The sequence below is a fragment of the Panthera tigris genome, chromosome A3 (assembly GCF_018350195.1).
Source record: "Panthera tigris isolate Pti1 chromosome A3, P.tigris_Pti1_mat1.1, whole genome shotgun sequence".
Taxonomy (NCBI): domain Eukaryota; kingdom Metazoa; phylum Chordata; class Mammalia; order Carnivora; family Felidae; genus Panthera; species Panthera tigris.
Window position 1 is genome coordinate 16,153,632 of NC_056662.1, and position 22,646 is coordinate 16,176,277.

Sequence of the window (22,646 nt, forward strand, 5' to 3'; positions counted from 1 at the left end):
CTCCTCCGTAAAAGGCATAATCGACCTCAAAGGGTGGCTTGAGTATTAAATGAGATGGTATCAGGCAACCATAAGGCAGCACCCAGCAAGTGCCCGTCCCGTCTTCCCCGCCCCATCCCTTTCTTATCTCCCTCTTCTCTCCACCCATCGCCTCCCCCAGAAGGGCCATCTGTGAGCCAATCACCCAAGCAGTTAGGTCCCTGTGCTTGGTTTCATGCTCTGCTGTTGCCAAAATTCTTAACGATTTCCGAACAAGGGGCTCTGCAAATTCTGCAGCTGGTCCTGCCAACCTTCCGCAGGCGTTCACCCTTTTCTTGTCTCTCCCTCCAGCCCCACGGCCCTCTCCTCGGGCCCTGTCAAGAGCTCCCCACCTAGCCGGGGAGGTGAGGTCATAATGAAGGAGGTAGAAAGCACAGGCAAGGGCAGAAGGGCCTAGATTTGGGAGTCTGGGAGCCTGTCCTCTCTGCCAGCCGGAGCACCAGTGGGTGAATTAACGATAGCCGAGTAGGGAGGGGCGCGGAGGTGAGGTAGTGACAGAGTGAATTGATGAACGAGTGGGTGAATTAGGAAAGGGTGAATCAGTGAGTACATACGTGGGGGAGTTTATGTGCGGGTAAATCAGTGGGAGAGGCGGTGTGTGTGTGAGGACATGCAGAGGCACCCCCCTCATATTCTTCCAGTTAGAAGCCTTTTCTGTGCCCTGTGTAGGCTAGTTCTGCCCCCCTCCAAGGTCTCCCCAGGCCTGAGATGACCGGGGCTGTGGGGGGAAGCCATGGTTCTAGAGGAGAAGAGAGGCTGGATTTGGTGTCAGGAGACCTCTGTTTAGGAGCTATCTCTGTCACTGTTCGGATGACTTTGTCCAAATCACATCTCCCTCGGGGCCTCATTTTCCCCATCTGTAAAATGGGGAGATCTTGGCCCATTTGTCCATTGGTCAAGACCCCCCAGAGAGGGAGGAAGAGAGAGCTCCCCTTCCCCCAATCTGCACTTTGACATTTGTTAAGGGCCAAAGGAGACTTCAGCCATTGGCAGATTCCTCCCGTGCCTACCCGAGGATGTCTGATCCTGGCTCCAGTAGCCGGTACAGAGTTCAGCTGGGCAGGAGACCGGATTGAGGGATAAACACAGAGGAGAAGGAGGGACAGCTCTGGGAGGGGCCCCCCAGGGCTGAGCGCAGGTCCTACCACCTGTCTGGCACCTGTGATGGGCCACACACAGCTACTCCCCTCACAAGCCAGCAATACGTGGCCTGCACATACAGCGATTTGTCAGTTCTAAGAGGCACACTTCCCCATTACCAAAATGGGGCGTGATTATCGGCACATCGGAACTTAACGGGTAACGAAAATGGCAAATTTTCAACCTCTATAGATGACACCTTAGATTGAACTAAATAAGGTCTATGATCAACTGGGGTGAACCATGTCAGGTCACGTGCATGACCCGGCACACATAAGAACCACCAGACGGACAGTCTGCACATGACAAGCTACTAAGTTCGCAGACCGTGACACGAACACTTTACCAAACGCACAACACACATGACCCACTGCTTCTGAGTCACAGTCCAGAAACCTGTTTCATACCCTGCCCATGTCCCACTCTTGAACTCTAACTACTCACACACGAGCTTTTCCAATCTATTACGTACGTGGTTCCTTTCGCTCTTAGCCAACCCCAAGCAATGGCTTCTAGATACATGTCCCCCATATAAACAACACTCCACCTGTGAGATCAACTGGCTCTGTGATCTCAAGCGAGTTATTATTTTGGAGCCTCAGTTTCTCCTTCCATAAAATGGGCCTACTGTGTAGTTTGTTGTGAAGATCAAATAAAAAGATAAAATAAGCCACAGGCCTTGGAATCAGACAGAGCTAGGTCAAAATCCGGGCACTGCCAACTTCCCAAACTATGACATCAGGTCCTACCCCACCCGGCCTTAGTTTTGGCCGCAGATAAATGGGTTGATGCCTTCTTCGCAGGGACGCTGTAGGCTACGCCACGTGTAGGCATCTGGCATAACAGAGGCAATTATCGTCACTGGCGATTGACTCCTTGACACCCTAGCCGCACAATCGGTCGCAATCAGAACCCTGCTCGGGAGAGCTCCCAGGGATACAAAGCGACCCCTGCTCGGGAGAGCTCCCAGGGATACAAAGGCCGGCCTCGGTGCCGTCAACTCAGCAGCCATTCTTTCCCTCTGTCCTGCCCCTTGGGCTGTCTGACCCCACTCCACATGAGGTGGCTCCCAGCAGATAACAGAGGCCCTCAGAGCTCACCAAGAGAGCCAGCTCCTTCATGTGGCAGATAGTGAAATGGAGGCCTCTAGGAGGGAAGGAGAGCTCTAGAAGGGAAGAGGGGCTCCTTTGGGGTAGCTGGCGGGGGGGGGGGGGTTCCTCACACCCAGCTGTGGGCAGAGCACTCAAGCCTCTGGTGTGGACTGTGGTTAAGAGCTGCCACTCTGGACACATTTTTCTTTTAAACTATAATAATGGCTAACGTTTCTGGAGAGATTCTGTGCTAGGCCCGGGGCTAAGAATCTTCTGCTCCCCTCAGTTTATCTGTTCTGCTTTACAGATGACAAAACTAAGGCTCAGAGACGGGAAGTGACTTGCCTAAGCACAAAGGAGGGGCTGTCATTTGAGCCCAAATCTGACTGCAGAGTTTAAGGGCTTCACCCCATACCTCTGCCTCCTTCCGGGAGTCCCAGAAAGGACGACAGAATTCTGGAGCCCTGGAACCTGCGACTGTCATGTTCCTGCCGGGAGCTCAGGGGTCTGAGGAGCCAAGGAGCCTGTCCCCAGGCACGTGCAAATCCAGAGGCATCGTCCAGACGCTGGCCACCCCAGGCCACCTGGCATCTTAGCTCCCCCCGGGTACTAACTACCCTACTATCTCCTGTCTCTCCTCGCCCCGCCCCACCACCCGGGGAACTGGGACTTATCAAGACAAAGAACAAAAGTCGTGGGGGAAAGAAGCCAAGAGCCATCTCCACTCTGGGGTAGGGCCCTCCAGTTTCGCCCCTTTGAAATTTCAAATTCCAGTTTGTGGACAAAGTCCTAACTTTCTCACAATATAGGTCCCCAACCACTGACCAAACTCCAGTCCAGGCAGCCAGCAGGCCCGGGGCTGGTCCGGCCTTGCTGTCTTTCCCCTGGCAGTTCTCAAGTCCAGGGGGAGGGGTCCTGGGCCAACTGGGGTCTGCCAGGCCATCCCCGCAGCCCTACTCCACCCCACCCCACAGGGACCCCTGCCTCCCATCTGAGAGGACAGCTCTCTTCCCGGAGCTGGGATCTGACGCTTGCTGGTGCCAACAGCAGATACCAGGTAGGCCCCCTCCCTGTTCTGGGCACCTTCTCTCCCCCCTGAATTCCTAAAGCACGGCCCATACAACCCTCCTCACCCTGAAACCCTCCTCACCCTGGATAAGGCCACATTGGCCTAATCCAATCATGACCTCGCAAAACTTCAAGACTGGAAAGGGTGTCTCAGCCAACCCACCCATTTGGTGGATGGAGACACTGAAGTCCCCAGGGTAGTGGCAGCTGGCTGTAGGCTTCACCACAGACCTTCGGGCCCTCACTGAGCCCCAGAGGGTGGAAGGAACATGCTCAAAGCCACACAGTGGTGGGGAGGGGGAGCTTTGCCTTAACAAGAAGACCGCAAGCTCTGTGAGGACACTGGTGCTTCATCACAGCCCTCAAGGGCCCTGGAAACACCTCCTGGGGACCCTGGATGGTGGAGCGTTCATTCCCTCAATCACTGATGGCCACTGGGTTGCCACGGGAGTACTTCCGAGAGGAAGATGAGGGAACTCAGGGCTGAAGGCCAGCGGATTTGGAAGGAAACAACCTTCGTGTGGTTAACTGATAACTGAGCCCCATCCTTGGGCCCCCAGAAGCCTCCTTCCTCCCTCTTCTCAGCACGATTAAGACGAAATTACCTGCCTGCTAATCATTGCTGAGCCTGTTGATTTTGCCTTAAAAAATTAACTGGGCATGAGTTTGTGGTTTGCCTCACCCCTAACCCTGAAAAGGCCTGGGTGGGCAGGAGGCCACCCGGGTTATGCAAGAGGCTGCTGGCCTCCCCACGCACATCCAGCGCCTCCTCTCCTGCTCTCCAAAGACTAGGTTTTGCTCAAGAGTCAACAGTCTGCTTGTTCCCTCTGCTCTGGGTCCTGAGCAAATTTGCTCTTTTACCAAAGAGAGATAAAGGCAGCTGGGGGGGCAGGGGGGGGCTTTACAAACAGGGATGCAGGGCGGCAGCTTTGAGCATAGGATTCTAGAATCCTGCAGTGTCAGAGGCTGGAGAGTGCAGGCCAGAGCCTTTCAAATGGGATCTGAGGTTCCTAGGAGCCAAGGGAGGGTACGCACAGGCCCGCTTCACCCAGGGCCTGCCTCTTAGATGCTCTCCCCTTAATACTTCCTTTGAAAGGTAGAGGCAGAGCCGGTGACGGGAACCTGAAAGATGCTGGGCCAACCTCAGGATATCCCTTCCCTCCGTGTGCAGATGGTGGAGGGATGGGGGCTCATCCAGGGACAGGAGGTCGCCCCCCGTGTCCTAGGTCTCCAGCTAGCCTGAGGAAGACAGGGGCTCTCTCTGGACTCGGTGATGTGTTCTAGACATTAGGGAACAAGATGCACTGGAAATGCCCTGCTTTGCCCATCACCCCCCAGCCCACGGCTGGCTCGAGCAGAGAGGTGCCTAGAGCCACTTCTGGAGAATTCACCTGGCCCCGAGTCCTGTGGGCCTTCTGAGGAGCAGCCATGAGCAGCAAACAAGGCCTCCAAGTTATGGCCCGCCTCGGCCGCGTCCTCAGTGTCAGACCACAGAGCGAGACGCAGGGCCCTTCCCTGACTCTGCTCCTCTCTTGAATCTGGTTCCTCGCCCGCGATTGGGAATAACAATACCTAACTCAGAGGCTCGCTATGAGGACGAAACGGAGCACAGATGACCATGGCTGATGCTGAGGAAGCTGTTTTGCAGGCTTTACACGTGCTACCACGTTAACCCTCACAACCAATCTGTGAGGTAGGCAGTATTTTTATCACCATCTCACAGACCTGAGGCACAGAGGTTTGAGTCATATGCCCAAGCTCACACAGTGAGAAGCAAGAGCTGGGATTCCAGCCTGAGCGGTCTGGCTCTCCAGAGTCTGTGCTCTTAACCCCGGGGCCACACCGCCCGTCCAGGCGCCCAATGCAAGTTGGCGAGTATGACGTTAAAATAAGCTCCCTCCTGAGGCGCGTGCGGGCTCTGTGCATGGACTGTGCGGGCTGGAGAAGGCCTGAGATGGAAGGCCGGTCTCTGGGCTGGAGTGGTCAGGGATGGATTCCTGGAGGAGGTGGCGTCCTGGGCAGAAGGGACACCCAGAAGTGGAGAACATGGCGAGTGATGACGGAAGGACATGGAAGCCTCTCTGGCCAGAGAGCAGGGCATTGTGGGAGAGGCCGACTACAAGGCTCAGGAGGTAGGGTAGAGCCTGTGGTCTGGAGAATGATCAGGAAGCAAGCCAGGAGGACTTGGGTCTGTGTAGGCGGGGCCTCTCTGAGGGCTGCCTCCTGCCAGGTGGCTTGTGACTTCTGGGCTGAGGCTGTTGTTGTTCTGTTTATGTCCTTCCCTCCCCCCCCTCCCCCCGATTATGTTCCTGACTTTATCTGCAGAAGTGACCTTCGGAGTTAGATGGAGCCTGCCCAGCCCCTGTGGGGCCTGAAGGATGATAGCAAGCCCCTGCCTGGCCCAGGCCCTGGTCATGGTGTAAGGGGTGAACCCATATCCCAGGAACCACCCTGGGTCTCCCTGCACCCTTGTACCGAAGGGCCCCAGATATTTGCCTGAAAGTCACTGAGATGTACCTTTTGGGAGTCCTGAGATGCAGGCGAGGAATCAGTTGTACAGGTTGCTCACTGCACAAAGTTGTACAGGTTGTACAACTGCATACAGTTGTATAGGTTGCTCACTGCATGAAGCTTCTCTGTGCAAGGAAGTGAGTCAGTGTAGAAATCTAGTCCTTGTTCCACTTACCAAACCAAGTGCCTATGGAAATTTGTCTGCCCAGAGGAGAGCACCTCTTATTTATTTTCAAAAAGGCTCCATGAGAGCCCTGCCTCAGCTCAGCTTCCAGCCACTGACCTTGACCTTGGGCAAGGTCATTTTCCTCCCTGGCCTCGGTTTCCTATTTGAAAAGTTGTCTAGCATAAAGCAGCGATTCAGCCCTGACAGTGAATTAGAATCACTTGGGACCTTTAAAAGAATATTGATGCCCAGGACCCATCACAGACCAATGATCAAATCTTGGGATTGGGGTGAGTGGGTGCTAGGCATCAGTATTTTTTAAAGTTCCTAAGTGATTCTAGGGGCACCTGGGTGGCTCAGTCAGTTAAGCGTCCAACTTCGGCTCAGGTCATGATCTCGCAGTTCATGAGTTCGAGCCCTGTATTGGGCTCTGTGTTGACAGCTTGGAGGCTGGAGCCTGCTTCGGATTCTGTGTCTCCCTCTCTCTCTGCACACCTCCCCCCCACCCCACCCCCACCTCACTTGTTCTCTGTCTCTGTCACTCTCTCTGTCTCTTTCTGTCTCTATCTCAAAAATAAATACACATTAAAAAAAAAATTAAAAAAAAAAAAGAGAGAGAGGCCTAGTGGTGCATCCATGGTCTGCAACTCACTAGTTGCAACTTCAGTGAGGCTCAGTTTCCTCATCTGTAAAATGGGAACGATGATAGCTTCCTGGTAGTCAGAATGCCTACTCAGTGAGAAGATATTCAGATAGCACCTGGCACTATGGCTAGCATGTAGAGACCTCCTGGTTCTTGGTACCAGTGACCATTATTTTGTAGTTGGCAAACGAGATTGGCTTGAAATAAAAGGCCTTTCCAGGTCAAAGTCACAGACTCAAAGGTAGGCTTTCTCTGTGACTTGTGTCAAGTCCTAGCACTTTGGTCTCAGTCTTGGCTATACTCCTGTTATATTGTTGAGGTATGTGTGATTGTCATTGCTACGTGATATTTTACCAATTTCTTAAAATTTTTATTTAAAATTTTTTTCTTAACGTTTCTTTATTTTGAGAGACAAAGAAAGAAGAGCAAGTGGGGGAGAGGCAGAGAGGGAGAGAGAGAATTCCAAGCCGACTCTGCACTGTCAGCGGAGAGGCCCGAACTCACAAACCGCGAGATCATGACCTGAGCCCAAATCAAGAGTTGGACGCTTAACCAACTAAGCCACCCAGGCGCCCCATGTTAAAATTTTGTAATTAATTTTTGAATCAGTACTTCATTCACGTGGTTCAAAAATCAACGGGCGCCTGGGTGGCTCAGTCAGTTAAGCATCTGACTTTGGTTGAGGTCATGATCTCACGGTTCATGAGTTCGAGCCCCGCGTCGGGCTCTGCGCTGACAGCTCGGAGCCTAGAGCCTGCTTCACATTCTGTGTCTCCCTCTCTCTCTGCCCCTCCTCTGCTCATGCTCTGTCTCTCTCTCAAAAATTAACATTAAAAATTTTTTAAATGAGAACAATAAAAAAACTTTGAGAAGTCTTGGTCCCCTTCTCCCCACTGCCCACCAGTCCACCCCTTGTCCTCACCACAGGCAACCACTCCTCTCACTTCTTTACGCCTCTTCCTGGTTTGCTCCACGCTTACCAGATCGGGTGTTATCACCCTGTCCCTCCACTGCTCTGTACTTCGAGTTGGTGATTTAATGGCACAGCTGCAGCTGCTGAGAGCAAGGCTTGGAGGAAGGAAGCGTTATTGCCCCTGCCTCACAGGGGAGGAAAGTGAGGCTCACCTTGCTGGGTCAATAGTGTTTTGAGCTGTCTCTACCTGGTTCCAGAGCCGTGTTTGCCCCCAGGCCCCAGTGTGGCCTTCCAGAAAACCTGGCCCTGTGAGCTTTGGAGACTGACCTAAATCTCTCTGGTGCTGGCCTGGCAGGAGGTGGGGTGGGGATGGGCTGGTAGGGCCCCCATGGCGTCTGGACCCTGAAGACACATAGAGGCTGAAGCGGGAACAAAAGATGTCCACAGTCATCCAGATGGTGACTCAGCCAGGGGATGTCCCCTGGAAGGGACAGTTAGGGCCTGGCGGCCATGTCCTCCGGTGGAGTGGAGCCTACCCGGAAGTCTCTGCCACCCTCCGGGAGACAGGAAGGGTCAGGAGGAGGAGAGGGAGGGAGGGAAGGGGAGCATGGCCAATGGGACAGCCCAGGGGGAAGAAGACTAGGGAGCCCCCTTTGTGGAGGTCAGGGAGGAGCATTTGGACTTCAAGGCAGAGGGGACAATGTCATCTTAATCACTGCCTTCTGCTCAGGCGACCCACCGGCTCTAGTTCACTAACTCACTGACTTTGGGCAGTCACTTTCCTTCTCTGTGCCTCAATTCCCCAAACTGCAAAATGAAGGAGATTAGGTAGCTGGTCTTTAGCTAAAAGACTCTGTAACGCTCCCCTCACCTTGTTGAGGGAATCTGGATCTGCCTTGATCAGAATGGCATCCGCCTATCAAAGACCCTGCGCCCTCCTGGGTTGGGGGCCAGGGGTCCAAGGCCTCTGCACTGCTCCAAAATCTGGACTTCTCCCCTGAGTCGTGTGTCTCTCTTCCGCCACCCCGTCCTCCTCTCCAGGTAGTTGTGGAGTCCGGACCATACCTGGGAGGTGCTGGGGGAAGCCCTGGCCCCAGTCTGACATCCTCCTCCTGGTGTTATGGGATCCCGCACAGTGAGCAACCTCTTCATCCTGGGGGAGCCCCTGCTGCCACCCTGGCACCCAAGACCCTGTGAGGGCTGCGGGGCAGCGCTAATCTCTTAATACTGGTCACAATGAGATTTCAGGGATGGTAGGAGGTGGTCTCCATAGAAACCGTGGACCCGCCCAGGACCCATGCAAGGAATTAGCCACAGGGCTCAGCAAGGGGGTCCTGGAGACCCAACCCAAACAGGAACAGGAAGTACAGCATCCTGGCCTCCTGGGTCCTGCCTCCACCCTCCCGTGGTTTCTCAGACGGTTGGCGACAAACTGCACCCCTTGTACTGCCTCAGTGTTCTCCTGTGAAACTGGACGGAGCCACATTCACAGGGACAGCCCTGTTACCTTTCTGAGCCTCAGTTTCTTCATCCTCCAATTGGGGTTCCAATCCCTAACCCAGGGGCTTTTTGAGAACAGTGCAGGCTTCAGAGTCTGTCAGACAGGAGTCTGAAGCTCAGCTTTTGCCACTCATTTGGCAGGCCAAGCATTTCACTTCTCTCACTTTGCTCATCAATACAATGGGCACAGCGATACCAACCTAGCATCACTGTTGTAGCTGACTGCTGGGTACGGATACTCAGTGGACGAGTCTCCTCCTCTGCTCTCTCTGATTGCCCCACCCATACTGCACATCGGTCCCCCACCCCTAGCCACTCGCCTCTTTCAAATCCCACAGCCTCCGCCTTGGCTCTGGCCTTTGCACATGCCAGGCCTTCTGCCCAAAGCTGCTGTCACACCTTTTTATTCTCCCCTTCCCCCTCCAAGCTCCATCGTGGACTCCTCCTCTGGGCAGCCCTCCTGGTTCCTCCTTTGTGCTCACCCGGCCCCCAACACTTTACACCATCACAGTGTAGTCAAATGGCGGTTGCTGCTTGCGTCTCTGCCTCCTCCATTGGACTGTGTCCCATTTACTGTTAAATTCCCAGGACCCAGCTGGAGCTTAATATAATGGGGTGGATGGACAAATGAGTGAATGAATGAAGGACTTTATCCATCCAATCATTTAACCTTTATTCAGCATTTTCCACGTGCACCACTGCAGGTGTGGGATACAGCTGTGAAGGCAAGAGGCAAGATTCCTCCCCCACAGACTTGCAGGATGCCCAGGTACATTTAAGATAAACACTGAATAATGTTTTAATATAAACATGTACCAAATAACGCAGGAAGCATACTTACACTTAAAAAGTAAGGTGTTGTTTATCTCAAATTCCAATGTAACTGGGCATTCTTTGGCATGTCTGGCCCTCCCTATTCCCTCTCTCACAGAGCTTACATTTTGACGGGGAGGTGTGATGCAGAGACAGTAAGCAAGCAAATAAATGTTTCAAAAGAGAATGTCAGGGGCATTTAGGTGGTTCAGTTGGTTTAGCTTCCAACTTTGGCTCAGGGCAGAGCCCACATCTGAAAGTCTGTACCCACCCCCCAGCCTCTACGCTCCTCCCCCACTCGCACGTGCATTCTCTCAAAAAATTAAAAAAAAAAAAATTGAAAGAGAATTTCAAATACTGACGAAGTGCAATGGCAAGACGAAACTGCAGGTTGTGCTAGCGCCTGGGGATGACAGGGGGTGTCTTTGGAGAGGGTGATCTCCCTAGTGGCCCTGACCTGCGTGGCACAGTTCTAAATCCCAAAGAGATGCTCCTTTCGTAAAGTCCTTCAAGGATTTTAAAGGGCTTGGTGGAGGCTATTCAACTTGAGAGAAGGACTCCGAGGCGGGCAGAGGGCGCCTTGGAGGGAGGGGAGCTGCCCTGTCTCCTTTGACAGACTCCACAATTTTGCATTTTGGATCTGGGCCTTCACAAACCTTCACCAACTCTCTGCCCCACCCCTCGGTCAGCCAATGTCCTCTGCGGGGCTGGGAGCCAGAGGAAGGGGCCAAAGGGGCTGTGCAGAGAAGCGTGGCCACCCGGGCCAGAACTGGGAGTTCTAACTCCGTCCCCCACACCCCCACCCCAGCCCCGCGGTTGCCTGAGGGCACAGGGCAGAACCAGCTGTCGCTGCAGAACCGGAGGGCTTCGGGGAGGAAGCGGCTCTGACACGCCTAGGAGCCTCGCTTTGCGCATCCCGGGCTCCCCCTAGTGGCCAATGCTGGATTGGCGCTGAGAAACTTTCAAATAACCGCACAGGTTTAACCAATCACAGCGGAAGTAGCATTACAATCCCACCAATCACAGGCCAAGACGGACTAATCTCTCCAAAACCAGAGGGAAGGCAGCTCGACCGGTTCACCAGTCACCGCTCCCTGGGTTTAGTCACCGAGCAAGCTAACATCCCCGCATTGACACACCAGCCCTTGGCCACTGCACCAATCAGAAAGCAAGATTTTAAAACTTGCTCCCCAAGGCTGGTATGGCGCTGCCCTTACATCATCTATGAAATTTATATTCCCGACACTTGGTCCCACGTGCCCGCGCCCTTGAGTAGGGTCCCAGACCTCGTGCTGGCTCCACTGATAGTGTGCATTTGCATTCAGGGGCATTTATGTATTTTCACATTTAAAGATAGTAATAGCATTAAATATCATCCCCCCCATTATAGAAATTAATGTATGGGTCTGGGAGAGTGGAGAACGTAGGACCTTGGGAGCAGACACACCAGAACTGGAGTTCAGTTACTAGGTTAGTGAAGGACAATTCACTCCCCCTTCCTCATGCTTTGAAAGAGAACAATAGTAATCACACCTGCATTGTCATAGTCCATCACCCCACACCCTGGGAGTCACTATCTTTGTGTTCCTCTCTCCCAAATCATCAGAAAATCCAGTGCTTGCCACCTTTAACAGTAACTCAGATTTTCACCATCTTTCCACCTGCACCACAGTCAACCCCGTCACATCAGTATCATCTCTGAAGGTCTGCGAAAGTCTTTTCACTTCTTTTCCCCCTACCACCCACTCTTGCGGGGGGGGGGGGGGGATGATTCTTTACACACAGACTGCATCAGGCCCCCCATACTGAAACTTTAATGGCTTCCTACGCATTTATAATTAAACTCATAAAATTCAAAACTCCCGTGGACCTTGTGTGTCTATCCCTGCATCCCCAGCCTCCATTTCATTCCATTCTCCCTAGTCCCGTGGCTGCAGCCACACCAGCCTTTTGTGTCTGGTTCAGCGTCTTTGCACATTCTTTTTTTCTTTGCCCGGAAAATGGTTCCTTGGGCCCTCTCTTTGAATTCCTCTCCTTTCCGATTACCCTTCTCTGGGTATCTTTTCAAAGCAGTGACAAATCCTATCTCAGCCGAAGCCCAAACTGCTGTGTCCAGCTTCAGGGAACAAGCAAACCTGACCACAGAGTTCAGCCGCAACTCTACGAAGTAACAACACCCTGCAACCAAAAGGCATCCCGAGTTGCTGCCGGGGAGCAGCACTGGTTTAACAGAATGGTGCGGTCAGACGGTCTTATCCTTGGCGGACCTGAGTCCCTTCTCTGAGAACAGGTGCTGAAGGCCCCTTGGTGGGGCTGGTCATCGTGGTCAGAGACAGACTCAGTCTCCTTTCCTAGACCCACCTTTCAGACTGCTTTACTCACTATCTGCCGGCTGTTCTCAACTGTTCCTCCTCTCTCGTTTCAGGCGCATGACCGGATTACTCTTTCTTGCTTCCTTTGAAGTTAGACGTGACCATGTGACTTGTTCTGGCCAATGAAATGAGAGCAGAAACAACTGGTGCGTCACACCCGGGCAGAAGCTTGAAGGGTCCGCGCTGGGGCTGTTTCAGAAGCACGTACGGATATGGAGTCATCAGGGTGGGGAGTGCACCCCGCCAGCCCCTGACGGACAAGTACTGTAAGTGAGCCATCGGCTCAGCTGTGTAAGCCACTGGGACTTAGGGCCTTTTTGTCATTACAGCACAGCCTCACCTAACTTGACTGCACAGGATCTTTCCAAAGGTCACTGATTTTCCTCTGGCCCTTATGATTTTTGTTGTATTTGGAAACCTCCCATACTAATAGTAAACATTTTTCTTACATCGACACACTTATTTTTATTTAGATTTATTTTAGAAGGAAATGTTATTACTACCAAGTGAAACACCAGTATCTTAAGTAGAAAGCGATGGGAAAATAAATGGAATGATATAAACTATTATAACATATCCTGAATTAAATAATACTGAAAGCCTCTGAGCCCTTAGTCTGTTCTTTATATGTTAAAAAAAAAAAAAAAAAAGAGGTCTCTAAGTGCGTGTCAGTCTTTTCGGGCCCAAAAAACTGGCTGAGCCCGTCAGATGTTTGGAAGCGTCTGTATAGAGGCTGAGAGCCCAAATTCTGGAGCCTGACTTTCTGGGCTTGAATTCTGGTTCTGCCACGGACTGGCTGTGTGACCTTTGGTGAGTTACTTAATTGCTCTGTGACTATTTTCTAATTGGCAAAATAGGGATGATAATGATATGTACTCATTAGGAGGCTGTGGGGATTAATCATGCTAATTACAGACAGGACTTAGAACTGTTTCTGGCAGGCAGTGAGTTCTGCACAGGTGTGAGCCATAAAATAATGGCAGGATCAAGATCCACATGAATTTGGAGAAATGTTTTGTTTTTTTTTTTAGAGAGCCTGCATGAGCAAGGGAGGGGAAGAGAGAGAGGGAGACACAGAGTCCGAAGCAGGCTCTGTGCTGTACAGAGCCAGACATGGGACTCGAACTCACAAACTGTGAGATCATGACCTGAGCCGAAATCAAGAGTCAGACACTTAACTGACTGAGCCACCACGCGACCCTGGAGAAATGTTTGAACTCGATGAAGAGGAATGAGAAATCCTCCATACTGGTTAAAAATAAACCACCTGGACAGTGTGCTGGAGAGAGCTGCCTTAGTGGCAGGTGACGTGACTAAGTTCTAGAGGTTTTATTTGGTAGCAGCTGCACACACCTCTAACCTGCTTTTGTGTGACATCAGGAAGGATGTAGTGCTCGGGTCAAAGGAGCTAAGACATCCTCTGCATTCTACCCTTAAGGGACCATGCATATGACACCAAAAGCAAAGAAAACAAAAATAAACAGGTGGGACGACATGAAACCAAAAAAGCTTCTGTACAAAAAGGGAAACCATCAACAACATGAGAAGGCACCTGGAACAGGAGAAAATGTTTGCAAAGTCTATATCTGATAAGGAATTAATATCCAAAATATATAAAGAATTCCTGTGTCATAGGATGGGACAGGATGCGAAAACCATGTCCTTTGAAGACTAAAGAACCAAAGGAGTTCTGGGCTGGCTGTTGGGGATGAGGAGAGGGGCAATGTAGCAGAATGGTCAAGGCCACTGCCTTCCATGTATCAATGCTACTATTTACATAACTGACCTCGTGAAAATTATAAGCTCTTCAAGCCTTATTTGCTACATCTGCAAAATAGGAATCAATAATAGGACTTGTTAATCAATTCCTTTGTGGAGCAAATGTGATAAACCTTATAACCTGGCAGATAGTTGCCTATCGTGTAGTTGTGTTACTTAAGTCAAAGTACTTTATGTTGGAAAAGATGCTTCTCTCTTCTCATAGCCCCAGAAAACAAAGCAGGACCAACAGACGAATGCTACAAGGAGAAAGGTTTGTGTCCAGAATTAGGATTTTTCTACCAGATACGATAGTTCTAGCAGGAGAAAAGCTGCTTTATTAAGTAGTGAGCGTCTTGTCATTGGAAGCATCAAGCCCAAGCTAATTGACTACCTGTCAGGAAGTGCATCTATCCTGGATATTGGGAAGTACTACCTATCCTGGAAAGGATCCCAGTAATCAGTCAAAGGTTGAATCAAAGTAGCATCTCTCAGGTGCAGAAGTCTTAACTAAAATTCGATCAAAACCAAACTCATGTTGGAAAAACTGGGTCTCCCCATGCAACGAATGAAACTGGACTCCTAGCTTACACCATATATAAAAATTAACACAGAATTGATTAAGACCTCAACATAAGAGCTAAAATTATGAAACTCTTAGAAGAAAACATAGGAGAAAATATTCACAACACTGGATCTAGCAGTGATTTCTTGGGATACGACACCAAAAGCACAGGAAACAAAAGAAAAAATTGATTGACTGGACTACATTGCAATTAAAAACTTTTGTGCACCAAAGAACACTATGAATGGAGTGAGAGAGTAATCCGTGGAACGGGAGAAGATCGTTGTAAATCACATAGCTGGTAAGGGGTTCATATCCAGAGTATATAAATTCCTGCAACTCAACAACAATAACAAAACCAGATTTTAAAATGGGCAAAGGATGTGAATAGACATTTCTTCAAAGAAAATATATGAATGACCAAGAAGCACACGAAAAGATGCTCCATATCACTAATCATGAGTGAAATGCTAATCAGTGCAAAACCACAATGAGATACCACTTCATACCTGTTAGAATGGGTAGGATAAAAAACAACAAACAGATCATAACAAGCGTTGGTGGGTACATGGAGAAATCAGAACCCTTTCAAACTGCCAGTGGGAATATAAAATAATGCAGCTACTATGGAGGGCAGTCTGGCAATTCCTTAGAAAAAATTGAAACTAGAATTACCATTTGATTCAACAATTTCACTTCTGGGTATATACCCAAAGGCATGGAAAGCATGGTCTGGAAGACATGTTTGACACTCATTTCATAGCCAGCGTTATTCACAACAGCCAAAAGGTAGAAGCAACCCAACCATCAAGCGACAGATAAACAGGAAAACAGGAGAAATCACATGTGATATATACATATAATGGAATATTATTTAGCTTTTTTTTTTAAGTTTATGTATTTATTTTGAGAGAGAGAGCAGGGAGGGGCAGAGAGAGAGAGAATCCCAAGAAGGCTTGAGAAAGTTATTTTGAGAGGGGAGGGGCAGAGAGAGAGAGAGGGAGGGAAGGAGAGAAGTGGGGCTCACCTGAAGTGGGGCTTGAGCTCGCCCAATGTCAGACACAAAATCATGAACTGTGAGATTGTGACCTGAGCCCAAGTCAGATGCTTAAGGACTGAGCCACCCAGGCACCCTGGGGACTTTTTTAAAATTAAACTTTTAATTTTGGTATAAATGTGGATTCACTCACCTGGGTTTTAAAAATATTTTTTTTTTTAATGTGGCTACTAGAGGTAGAAAAGCGGAACAACATACAGAGCCTAGGAACAGGTCTACATATATTTGAAAATGAGAGACAAAAGGAAATTGCATTGCATGTCAATGGAGAAAGGATGTCCTGGTCAAAAATGGTTCAGGGCCAATTGGTTCTCCGTATGAAGGAAAATAGAATGGCATCTATTTTGTACCGCACATAAAAATCGGTTCCTATGGGGGCCCCCGGGTGGCTCAGTCGGTCAAGTGCCTGACTCTTGATTTCAGCTCAGCTCACGATCTCACGGTTCATGAGTTCAAGCCCCCTGTGGGGCTCTGCGCGAACAGTGCAGAGCCTGCTTGGGATTCTCTCTCCCTCTCTCTCTGTGCCTCCCTTGCTTGTGCATGCACGTGCGTTTTTTTTTTCTCTCTCTCAAAAATAAATAAACTTTAAAAAATCAATTTCTATGAATAAACACCTAAATATGAAAAACAAAACTTTAAAACTTGAAGAAAACAGTACGTATCATATCTTTACAATCGCAGGGCACTGCGGGATTTTATGGACAAGATACAATAAGCACAAGCCATAAAGGAAAAGATTAGTAAATTTAACAACCTGATTTATAATTTAACCAGAACTTAACTACCGTGTAACTGTAAACTTCTGTACAACAAAAGAGGCTCTAAAGGAAGTGAAAAGACAAGCTGGGTCTAATCAAAGATATTCTTGGCTAATAGAACTGAAAAAGGATTTGGATCAGGAAGAAATAGTTCCTGGGGCGCCTGTCTGGCTCAGTCTGTAAAGCACGTCAGTCTCGGGGTTGTGAGGTGGAGCCTCTCGTTGGGCATATAGATTACTTAAAAATAAAATCTTAAAAAAAAAATAGAAGAAATAGTTCCTTCAAATGATAAGAAAAGGTAAATAATGTAACCGAAAAACGGGCAAAGGATGTGAACAAGTACCCTGACAGTTCAAAGTCAAAGGGCAAAAGAGCCTTTCCCTCTAGTAGTAGGGGAAATACAAGTTCTTATTTCACATCCATCATCTTTTGGGGTGCTCCTGAGACGCTGCTGACTGACATGGCAGTTGGGGGGCAAGATGGAGCGACTTACCAATGTCTCATCACAGTGGAGATGTCCACTGCCTGAGCTCCAGAAATTCCACTCCTACGTGTTATCCTAGAGAAGCTCGCAGCCACAGGCATAAGGATGTTCTTTGTGGCCCTGTTTAAGATAGTGAGAAACTGGAAACAACTGCACTGTCAAAAACCAGAATAAGTACACTTGGGACATTCAGACACAGCACTTTCAATGAGTGACCTCTAGTCCTGCTTGTATCTGCATGGGAAGATCCAAATAGCTCCTATATGAGTGAACAAAAGGAGGTTGCTCAGGGACACGTATCACATGCCGTTTGAATACGTTTTTCAGATATAAATAACATTATCCATTGTTTACGTAGCCACATGTAGTAGAAACATAAAAACATGCCTGGTAATGATAAACGGCAAAAGTTGACCACGGTCACCTCCGAGAGGGGTGGCAGGGGGATGGGATTGGGGAGAGGTACAAGGGGGCTTCAACGCTAAGTATAATATCTCACTTTTCATGAAAAAAAAATGAATGCAGTGAAACAATGGTCATGCAGTAAGATTTCACAAAACTGAGTGATGGGTACATCGATGTTCACAATGCTGTTCTCTGTACTTCCCTGTGTGTTTGTAATATTTCCTACTTCACAAGAGAAAAGGAAAGGTATTATGAAAAATTAACTTTCTACACATCAGCAATAGACAATTCAAATGTAATTTTTGGAACTTTTTTTTTTTTTAGATGTTTACTTATTTTTGAGAGAGAGACAGACAGACAGAGTATGAGCAGGGGAGGGGCAGAGAGAGAGGGAGACAGGATCTGAAGCAGGCTCCAGGCTCTGAGTTGTCAGCACAGAGCCCGATGCGGGGTTCGAACTCATGGATAGCGAGATCATGACCTGAGCTGACAGACGCTCAACCAACTGAGCTGCCCAGGTGCCCCTCAGATGTAATTTTTAAAAATCACACTATTTAAAATATCTGAAAAAAAGTATTATTTTTTTTTTAATCTAGGCATGTATCTAAGCTATAGCATTTCTCTGCTTGGGGAGCAGGGAGAGCTTTACTGGATGTTAATGTTCAAGGGGCTCTGATGAACCACGTGGGCACAATGGAGTTGTCTGTTGAAGACACACTGTCATACGTTAAGGGCTCTGAGAAGTGTTCTGTACTGAAATGTGCACAGCTCTCTTCAACCCAGCATTTTTCAGACATTTAACAGTAGAATCTTTCTTGTCTGAGTGGCCTTGGGAAGGTCTGCCCTAGTGACCTCCACGGTCTGCCTTCCTAGTTTTGCCCATGCCACTAACTTGCTGTAGACTTTTGGCCAAATCACCTTTCCTCCTGGAGCTTTGGTTTAAGATATTAAATGGGTGTGTGAAGATGAGACTCTTAAGATTTCTTACCTGTTTCCAGATCCAATGCCCCCCGTTGGAGCCCCGTGTTAGGGTGACATTTCCACTTAATTTTAGCCCTCCTCTCTCTGTTAACAAATTTATTATTTTTTAAGCAGGTTCGTGGAAGGAGAATTATGAAAATGCACCAAGGCAAAATAAAAAATGATTAAAATTATCCCATATTGCCACTACGGGCCCTTTTTCAAAGGTATGATGAAAGCAAGCATTTATGGGGCACTTCTGTGCAAAAGCACTGTGCTAGGGTAGGTCTGTTCTTATCCTCATTTCACAGATGAGCAGACTGAGGGGCAGAGAGGTACTGTCACCTATCTAAGGCATGTGGCTTCCATGGCTCTAACCCAAGTCTTCCTGACTCTGCAGCACAAGTTCTCAGCCACTACCAGACAAGGTCGCCCCATGGGAAGGGGGTCTTCATGACCTGCCAAGATTCCTTTTTCTTCCTGCTTCCTGAGTCCTTCAGGGTTCTCTCATCTCCCCAGGGGAGCTGTGGACATTATCTCTTCCAAAAACAAAGTCTGTGCCTTCACTATAGAAGGACCTGTGTCCCTCCCCCAAACCCAGTCTACCTTATCTCTGAAAAAACTATGACTTGCCCTAGAGAAGGGGGAAAAATAAACTCCTTCCCACCCCAGCTCCACCCCCAAAGTCACTGGATTTGGGGTAAATTCAGCAGGCTGGAGACGGAAGAATGGATGTGTAATGAAGTTTCAAATTGACTATTGTTTTATGTGAATGTCTGATAAAGAAAACACAATGGCCGCCAGATGGGGGCTAAGAGGTGAGATTTCCCAGGTGGAGAATTCTAGAAGACAGGCCTGGAGTTCTGGAGCCAGGGTCCTCCAGACAGGCAGGCAACAAGGGTGGGGACACCAGAGATAAATGTAGGCAGGGGAGAAGAGCCAGCCAGGGACACCAGTCCAAGTGGTTTGGCTAGGACTGGTCTAGTCAGCATGGGACATGGAGGCGGGATGAGTTAGCAGTGAACTCGGCCACTCCTATGGCATCCAAAGGGCTAGAACAACACTGTTCAACGGAAATACAATGGAAGCCACGTATGTAACTTTAAATGTTTCAATAGCCACATTAAAAAATGGTACATCTATAAAACAGGAGATTGTTCTCAGAAATAATGAGCTTTTGCTTGGTCAAAGCAATCAGGGGTATCAAACTCAACTGCCCTCAGTGGTATATGGTATATAAGCATATTTCACACTTTGCTGTAGGAAAAACAGTGCAGCAAACAATGTTTTATGTTCACTAGTATAACTTCAGTGTGGGGACATAAAGGAATGGTGGGGACTGCAGCAAGTTAGAGAAAGCACACCCGGTTGAAATTGTTTCAGTGGACTTTTGCCTCGAGGCTATGGGAAATCAGTGTTGCCAGAGCCTCCCATTTTTTGAAAGGGGCAGGAAGTTGGGATTTCTAAAGGTTAGCAGTCAATTCAAATTGTATCAAAAAAATCCAAACTGGCTGGGCTGGATCTCAACCTCTGATCTCCCATGAAACCCTCCACCATGTTTTACAGAGAAGGAAACTGAGGTTCAGAGTGGTTAAATATTTTCCCATCTCCTAACAGAGAACTAACTGTCTCTTCCGGTCATTTCTACTACGTCTCCTAATAACCAGCGTTGACTTTTTTCACTATTCTTTTTGAGAATTTACTAGGTGCTGGGTTCTGTGCTGAACATATGATACCATGAAGGAGGTACTGTTTATGATGCCAGATTTAAAGTTTATTTTGAGGGAGGTGAGGAGGGACAGAAAGAGAAAGAGAATCCCAAGCAGGCTCCGTGCTGTCAGTGCAGCGCCTGACGCGGGGCTTGCACTCATGAAACCGCAAGATCGTGAGCTGAGCTGAAACCGAGAGTCAGACACTTAACTGACTGAGTCAACCAGATGCCCCATGATGCCAGACTTAGAGAGGGGAAACCAAGGCTCAGAAAAGTGGAATAAATTGCCTGAGGTCACGCTGTGGGGCTTGACCCTGCATCTATTTTGATTCCAAGAGTCTAGATGCTCCCTCTGGCTATGCCTCTCCCACCCTACAGCACAGGAACTCAGAGAGCAAGGAGCCTGGGGGTTTTCACGCGGGGCTCCTCCAAAGGGCCTGGAGCGACAGTTCGGCCAGCTTCCTGCACCTCCACACTTACTGTAAGTGCCTCCATGGTATCCTTCCTGGGAATTGGCTTCCGGGTAAGATTTTGTTTGAAGACACAATGCCACTGCCGTTTTATTTGTTTGTTTAAATTTGGAAACCCTGGACCTGCCCTGGTCCCTTGGTTTACAGAGGAGGAAACTGAGACCCAGAGATGGCAAGTGCCTGAGGTCCCTCTCTGCAAGTCAGGGCCAGAGCAGGGACCAGAATTGGGGCCTGGAGGCCCAGCCTGGGAAGCTGCCCGCTGGGTGTGCCAGGGCCTCCCTCCAGCTCCTCTGGGCTCTGCCCAGGGAAGGGCCAACTGTTCTCTGTCTCACCACAGACTCCGCCCTTCCTCATGCCTGTTTGGATAACTTTTCGACCTGTTCCTTCACAAGCTCTCCCCAAGGTGTGGCTGCCTCTGCTGCTTGTCCCAGGGAATCCTGGGGCCTTGGCCGTGTGGCGGCTCAGGCTTGGCCGGGCCCTCAGTAGACGGTTGTCAAACAGTGGCTGTCTGAGCAGAGGGAGGCCTGTTTACCCAGGGCAGAACCCAGGCAGAGGCTGCAGCTTCCTCCCCATCCCGCTGGCCCATCCAGCCCCTCAGCATACTAACTCAGCTGCCCCTGTCTGAATTTGCTCATTCTACAAATATTTATGGAGCACCTACTGTGTGCCAAGCACTGTTCTACATGCTGAGGATTTAGCAAAAGCAACAAGACACCAGATTCCCTGCTCTCATGGAACTTACATTGTAGTGGAGGAGACAGATGATAAACAGATCAATGAATGCACAATTCCAGAGCTGTAGAAGATAACAGGATTGATAGTGATGAGTGGAGGTGGGGCAGTCTTAGATTTGGGTGGTTCAGGAAGGCTGCTCTAAGTGGAAAACTTTTCAGTTAAGACCCAGACTATGAGAAGAAATCCATTATGGGAAGATCCAGGGAAAAGGATGTTCCAGGCAGAGGGAACAGCAAGTACAAAGGCCCTGGGGCAGGAATATGCTTGACCTTATTGAAGGACAGTTAAAAGGCCACCGTGGCTGAACTAGAGTGAGAAAAAGGGACAAAGACAGGAGAGACCAAAAGAGGGACAGCCAAGAATCAGACTGCATGGGGCCTCTTAGGTTAGGGAAAAGAACTTGGGAGACAGAAAGGTGCTGAAAGGTGTTCAGCAGGGATTTTAAACATGAACCTTAACTCTGCTTTTCCCTTCTGGGGCTTTCTGCCCCAGGGCTCTTGTTTCCACGTACACTTGAACGTGTTTGAAATAGTGTTTATTCTTTTTTCCATTTTAATTTTTTTTTTCAAAACTTTAATCAAAGCTGTATAGGTGCACAGTTGAAAAAAATAAAATACTCTTACCAAGCTAATAATCAGTAATAGTACTTGTCCACCAACTCGTTCCTGAACCTGATTCCCACCATCCAGAGGCAGCTATTTTAGCTAGCTTTCCTCTATATTTCTACCTATCTTGGTTATACTACTACTTCTCAGTTTTTCAGTCTTAGATGTAATGTGTTAACTTGCTAATAGGAAAGATCCTATAGAACTATTTCCCAATTTGGAGATAAGCCTATATTCATCGTTTTAATAACAACGTAGCTATTATTCACAGCTGATGTCATCTGTATATGAACCAAGAGCTTTTCCTGCACGGTCTCAGTTAATCTTCACAATAACCCTGTAAGATACGTGTTGGTCAACATAACAATCCTTTCACTTTATATATGACACTGGTTGTACCTGCAGAGCTATCCTGAGAGGTAAGCAGAACTGGCATTATTAACCCATTTTTCACAAGCACACATGGAGCTCAAAGTGATATAGTTCTGCCCATCACAGTGGGAGTGCAGTGGTTAACATAAAAGTCATCTTCCAGCCAAGATGGAAGGAGCTGGGGTTCCTGTGTGAAGGACATCATACATTTGGGTGTGTTTGTTACACCAGCCAGCATCGCTCTTACTAACGCAATGCCTGGGTTTGAATCCTAGCTCTGCCTCTTTAAGTCTGTGTGGTTTGGGGTAAGTTACCTTTCTGAGCCTTTGTTACCTCTTCTGAGAAATGGGTATGATGGCAGTACCTACCTACCTCAATAGGCAGTTGTAAGAATTAAAGGAAGTGATTTTTACATATTGTTTAGAATGGTGCCTGGTCCATAGTAAGTACTATAGACTATCAAATAAATCAGAGCTAGAATATGAATGAGCCGGAACCCATATCTGGGGC

General features: G+C 48.8%; 1 protein-coding gene and 1 long non-coding RNA gene across 5 annotated transcripts in view; one reads left to right on the forward strand and one right to left on the reverse strand.

Moving 5' to 3' along the window:
- Positions 1-22,646, reverse strand: part of HNF4A (hepatocyte nuclear factor 4 alpha) — a 56,883-nt gene that overhangs the window by 25,084 nt on the left and 9,153 nt on the right. The window contains exon 1 of one of the 2 annotated variants that reach the window (XM_042980341.1): positions 8,637-8,748. The exons of the other annotated variant lie outside the window; for it this stretch is intronic. Coding sequence (XP_042836275.1) covers positions 8,637-8,676 — 40 coding nt within the window. The 5' untranslated portion in view covers positions 8,677-8,748. Of the gene's footprint in view, positions 1-8,636; positions 8,749-22,646 lie in introns of those variants that run through there. 2 annotated transcript variants of the gene reach the window in all.
- LOC107179204 lies at positions 434-12,852 on the forward strand. Of its 3 annotated transcripts, none has more exons than XR_001509779.2 (4): positions 434-522; positions 2,578-3,001; positions 3,245-3,327; positions 12,310-12,852. It is a non-coding gene; the product is annotated as an uncharacterized LOC107179204 (long non-coding RNA). The 3 variants fall into 3 exon arrangements; XR_006215424.1 differs by lacking the exon at positions 12,310-12,852 and adding an exon at positions 3,698-3,937; XR_006215425.1 differs by lacking the exon at positions 12,310-12,852 and adding an exon at positions 3,698-3,937 and having other exon boundaries at positions 447-481.